The sequence below is a fragment of the Anser brachyrhynchus genome (genome assembly GCF_964034855.1).
Source record: "Anser brachyrhynchus genome assembly, chromosome: W".
NCBI lineage: Eukaryota > Metazoa > Chordata > Aves > Anseriformes > Anatidae > Anser > Anser brachyrhynchus.
Genome location: NC_137704.1, coordinates 14,571,790 through 14,577,789, shown reverse-complemented (window position 1 = coordinate 14,577,789; position 6,000 = coordinate 14,571,790). Strand labels below are relative to the sequence as shown.

Sequence of the window (6,000 nt, the reverse complement as noted above, 5' to 3'; positions counted from 1 at the left end):
CCCCCCCCCCCAAGTAGTTGACTTCCACAACTATTTTCATCTGACCCCGCAAACGGCAAATTCTATATTACTTCGAGTAGAACAAGGGCTGTTTCTTGTTTCGGTTTGGTTTTTATCATTCAGCTTCTTCGAAAGACTTTAGTCATTCACAGCTGCAATCGTTAACCCCGCAAACAGATCCAGTAACAAAGATCATTCCTCCTGCTAAGGAATCGAGTTTCTTTGTGAGGAACGGAGTCACAAAAATCATTTCATTAGCAAGTTTCAAACACTAAAAATATTTAATAGCATTTTAACGCTCCCACGCTCCAGTAAGCCTTGAACGTAACCGCAATTAAACAAGGAGCACAGCAAAGCCAGAGGTCTAACAAAGCACGAGAGGTGATCGCATTTAAACGCCTTATGGTGCCTTTAGCTAATCCTTCTTCTAGTTCCTGAACAACGGACTTCGTTTAGAAAAAAAGAAGACTCTAAAAATACATACAAAAAATAAAGGGAACGGCAGCCGAGTCTTGAACGTTCAGAAGCCGACTCAAGCATCCCAGAGCCTTCTACGCTTTGAAAAGCGTCTGTGGGAGAAATTACTTCTCGAAGTTGCGAAACCCACGACTGAAAAGAAAGCGGTAGCAAAACTCCTACGGTAGTCAAGAACAGGCTGACAAGCACCTGTCAGAAATCACACCGGGCAGAGTTTATTCTGCCTCCTCGGGACAGGGGCAGACAACAGACGATGCCTGGAAGCTTTCTTCCAACCTTATTCTTCTCTGGTTCTACATCTGCCAGTCCTCGATGCGGCTGTTTCGCAATAAAAGCACGCCCTTTTATTTGGGAGCAGGGGGAAGATAGCAAGGCCTCAAACACACAGCACATCCTAGATCGTCTTAGGGAGATGGAGACCCACAGGACCGCCGAGCGCTTCTATCTTCGCGTTTCAAATGACTGGGCAAACCACCATCTACACGACACTGTCAACAGACCGAAACATTCTTTTAACTTGCAGAACTATTTCCATCGGCAAGACACACAAGACAGAGGTCATATCCCCATGCTCCATCTTTATTGTGCAAATGCTGCTCAAAGCTCTTTATTACCCTCCATAGACAGCCGTCCAGGAAAAAAAAAAAAAAAAAATCATACGTCAACAGGGGCTAGATTGACGGGCAACATATGAAACCTACTCGGCGGCGACCCGTACGCGTGCAGTGACGCCTGCGGTGCAAAAACCTTAGCCAGGAGGCCGGCCCAACTGACCGCCACCCAGAATACGTAGATGTACACGACAGCCCGAAGGGCCCGAGGGTGGGCATTCACAGCCATCCGGAATCCATTGGTCAGGTCCAGGTTAGCAGCACACTTCTTGCCAACAACCATTACACGCCCAAGAAGCTGGAAAAAGGAAATAACGTTACCTAACATAACGTGCCACGACGCACAGAACGAACGCGAGCGGAGAACCATCCACAGAACACGGTTAGCTAATCCTTCACGATTCAACCGCTGCTCTTTGAATTACCCTCTAGACAGGAACAGACTACAAAACAGTCACAGAAGCTAAATTTGTCTCGGGGGTTAAAGCCCCCGTCATAGCTTCGGGCAACGTAAGCCGCTCTGGCGGAAAATAAAAGCTTCACGGTGCCTTTTCTTTTGCGTGGCCTCACAAAGCCTTGGAACTTGACTTGCATAGCTAACAGCGAAACAAACACCCAGCGCCGCTCAACCAGCTTTCCCTTTCCTCGCCTCTGACCTGCCCAAACCCCAAGCCCTCTTCTGCATAGTCAAAGTACCACCGCCGCTGTCTGGAAACCGTGAAAACGGGCATCAGACCGTACTTCGGAACAACACTGCTTTTTGCACTACAAGCGCGTAGCCGGAGACCAGCATCGCTTTATATCGCCGCTCTTAGTCAAAAAGCTCAACTCCATTACAAGCTAGAGGCAAAAGACTACAGCATCGGAAAACCCAAAATAGCCTACTGTGCGCCCCTCCGCAACATCCAGAGGAAAAGAGGGGACGGGAAAGAGTCTAGGAAGTTACAAACTAGTTACAGGTACAGCCAGCCTAGCGAAAAGAAAGCTCCCACAGTACTCACGGGTCCGCCAGAATCTTCTGCTTCACATAACCGGACAACTGCCTTCTCAGGAAGGACTAGGAAAAAACACTGGCGCCTGAGGCGAACTATCACGGAACGCAAGGCGCTGGAGGAAGAGTAAACAGTTACAACGCAGTCAGCTTCAGAGAAAGGCAACAGCTTAAGCAAATCACTATGCCCCACCGAACTCGTCCTACCGAAGCAGATTATCAGGTACCCCAAACGCGCACGACAAAACAGCGATTCTTCTTAAGCGATCTTTGAATAGGCAAAGTTCTCTACCTTCTACACGCAAAACACACAAGCGGCAAACAATTGCTAACTGTCCTTCAGTTATGTCCAAATATTGCCTCGGCCAGAGGTAGGAAGGCATCTTCAAAGAACCCGGAGTAATCCGGCTGAGGCTGTATAAACTCTCCGTCCTCGATAACGCCACGTACTCAGGGGAAAGAACATTCCAAGTTAGCCCGTTACGGCCGGCTCTACGTCAGACACCTCCAGACCGAGGCCAAGGTATCACCTGCGAAACATCCTTCTTTTGCTTTGTGCTGTATCCATTTGTCATCAGTTATCTTATCTGTTTTTTCACTGGCTCATTAGAGGAAAAAGAACACCTGGTTTCCTCAAGTATTTGATGCTGTAACATACAGTATGTCTCATCTACCTGTCACTCATTAGAAGAGTCATCAAGTAGAGTGTCAGTTTTGGAAAATTATTTGTTTATAATGTAGACAGATTTTAACAATAACTTTAACAGGACTGGCAGCTTCTCTTTGTAAGAAATGAAGTTGTCTTTTTGCAGTGGAAAATTCTAGTAACCTTTCATATTCAAAAGTGAATGCGCAGGCATAACAGTGGTGGGTATGTGAAGCAGAAAAGGGGACAGACCAAGAAATTAAAGGTTTGTCAAATAAAATTTTACGTGTATGGTATAGCAAGCTTCGAGTTGGTTGTGAACCTGTAGTACTCAGCCACTGAGGAAACGGAAGGAATCAAGCATTGGGTAATAGGGAAAATAGGGCTATGATACACTTCTGCTGCACGCTCCTGCTTGCAGGACACCTGCCATTGCAATCGCGAATAAAAATGCTGCTTCACTGAGATCCTCCCCTGAGCCTATGTTACTGGCTACAGAGCGTTTCTCACAAAACTGAAGGGTTGGCATGGTTCCAGTAGTCTTCTGGGGAGCCCCGTTACCACTGCAGCACAAAGGCATGCCCTACTGATTTCAGTGGTCCTGTGCCTTAGTGACAGTGGTTCTTTAGAGATCTGACAAGGAACTGAGACTGGTTACGAAGGGAGGATCGGTGAAGAATTAGGGAAGACAGCAAGGTAGGCACTCCGGTTTTGAGAACTGACCCGGTAACTCTGTGCACAGACCAAGGTAAGAAATATTAAGTTGCCTTGGGGTTCGGGTAAGACTCTTGTGTGAAATGTGATTGAGACGTAATTTGTATGACGCGCGTGTGGAATCCCGATCTGCTCCGTATCTCCGTGAGGGGCGTGGCCAGAGACGGAGGAAGCGAGAGGTAGAAGGGAGAGAGAGAAGTGAGAAAGGAAGAGTCTTGGGGAAATCTGGTGTACGTCCGGTACCCCCTTGTACGGTAAAGTGCTTGGCAGTATGCCAGGGAATCTAGTTAACCCATAAATGTATGGTACCCCATACAGGGTCAAGTGCTTGGCAGTACACCCCCATTTTCTAGAACTGTAATGTTAGTGTGTGGTACCCTGCAGGAGGAAAAATTTCTGTAGCAGTACACTGACAAGGGCTAGGAAAAATGGGAAATAAGGGTTCCAGGGGACAGGGAGATATCCCTGGGGCAGTGCCTACCGACAGTCCTTCCAGAGGAATGATAAGAAATTGGAAGAATAATCCCAAAACCAGAGGAAATTATAAAAAGAAAATTATTAAATACTGTGTATTAATTTGGACAAAGGAACCAATTGAGGAAACAGCAGTATTTTGGCCAAATATGGGTCTGATGAAAAATCAGGCTTTAAATTTATACGTAAATGATAAGACTCCTTGTTCGGAGGAGGAGTCAAGTTATGCTGCTTGCTGGGTGCAGGGGGTAAGTCAGTTTTTATTGAAAAAGCGTCAGGACCAGGAGAAAGAGGAGTCAGAGAAAAGGACGGGTCGATGTGAACCCTTGGATAATTTACCCCCTCCTTATAATCCTAATATTGCATCAGCGGCAGCAGCAGCTGCTCCAGGAAGGGAGCCAGGGACTGCAATTAACACTGTCCCTAGAGAAGGAGTGCACTCTAGGCTTTGGCGAGAATTAGAACAATGTAGGAGAGACACTGAGGATTTCCCCTTCCCTGATACTAACAGTACTAACACTCCTATGTATCCTCTTAAGGAGTTCCCAGTGGGACAAGGACAAACAGGTTATGTGAACTCCCCCCATTACCAGCAGAGAGGATAGGAATTTTAAGAAGGAAATGAAGTCTTTAATGGAAGACCCTATAGGACTAGTGGAACAGTTAAATCAGTTTCTAGGGGCTAATTTATATTCTGGGTTGTTGGTGGTGGGTAAATGTTGTCAATCTTGAGTATGTTATTCACTGGAGAAGAGCTGGGAATGATTAGGCGGGCAGCTATGCAAGAATGGGAAAGAACTAACCTCCGAGGACTGGGAGTATTTCCGGTAGAGCAGAAATACCCGCTTGCTGACTCCAAATGGTAGAATAACAGCCCACAACACAGAAATCATATGAGAGACTTAAGGGATATAATAATAATGGGAATTACGGAAGAAGTACCAAAGTCCCAGAATTTTGTCAAGGTGTTTGAAGTCCAACAACAAAAGGATGAATTCTTTTGACTTTTGAATCCTTTTGTTGTGGTTTAACCTGGCTGGCAGCTAAACACCACACAGCCGTTCGTTCACCCTCCCCCCTCCCTCTCTGGGATGGGGGAGAGAAACGGGAAAGTGAAGCCTGTGAGTTGAGATAAAGACAGTTTATTAAGACAGGAAAATAATAATAATAATAATAATAATAATAATAATAATAATAACAATAATAATAATAATAATAATAATGTGTACGAAACAAGTGATGCACAATGCAATTGCTCCCCACCCGCTGACCGATGCCCAGCCTATCCCCGAGCAGCCGGCCCCCCCACCCCGGCCAGCCACCCCTATATATTGTTTAGCATGACGTCAGATGGTATGGAATACCCCTTTGGCCAGTTTGGGTCAGCTGTCCTGGGTCTGTCCCCTCCCAGCTCCTGCTGCACCCCTAGCCTGCTCGCTGGCAGGACAAAGCGAGAAGCTGAAAAGTCCTTGGCTTAGTGTAAGCACTGCTCTGCAACAATTAAAACATCAGCATGTTATCAGCGCTCTTCTCATCCTAATCCAAAACATAGCACCCTACCAGCTACTAGGAGGAAAATTAACTCTGTCCTAACTGAAACCAGGACACCTTTGAACCCTTCTGACTTAGGGTCAGAATGAGAAAGTACTCAGGGATGAATCCTGAGGACCCAGTAGCCCAAGGGCCCTTGAAAGTTCATTTTCTGAGTAAAGCCTAGTTTGATATACAGAAAAAGCTCCAGAAGGTGGAAGGATGGAGCGAATAGTCACTGGATACCCTGCTGCAGGAGGCCCAGAAGGTGTATGTCAGGAGGGGAGATGAGAAAAGCAGAAAGCAAAACTAATGGTCTTCATAGTGGTCCAGGTAGCGAGGCAGATGGTTGGAGATGGGAGAGGAAGAGAGACGAAGGAATGACTGGCAGGGAAAGCTACCTGTGCTGCAGCCTAAATCCCAGCAGGGACAGGCTTTGAGAAGATGTTTTAAGTGTGTCTGAGCCAGCCACTTCAAATAGGAATATCCGGAGTGGAAGAAGGAGGAGAGACTGTTTGCTGCTATAAACTCAGAATAGAGAGTCAGGACTTCTAAGA

General features: G+C 46.5%; 1 protein-coding gene across 1 annotated transcript in view; it reads right to left on the bottom strand.

The window, feature by feature from the left end:
• Positions 1 to 262: 262 nt before the first annotated feature.
• The window catches only part of LOC308184829 (adenosine 5'-monophosphoramidase HINT1-like), a 74,211-nt gene continuing 68,473 nt past the window's right edge, over positions 263 to 6,000 (bottom strand). The window contains exons 2-4 of the mRNA XM_080572408.1: positions 2,090 to 2,195; positions 1,179 to 1,386; positions 263 to 965 (exon numbers count right to left, since the gene is read on the bottom strand). Of these exons, the coding sequence (XP_080428534.1) occupies positions 919 to 965; positions 1,179 to 1,386; positions 2,090 to 2,195 (361 nt within the window). The 3' untranslated portion in view covers positions 263 to 918. The remainder of the gene's footprint in view (positions 966 to 1,178; positions 1,387 to 2,089; positions 2,196 to 6,000) is intronic.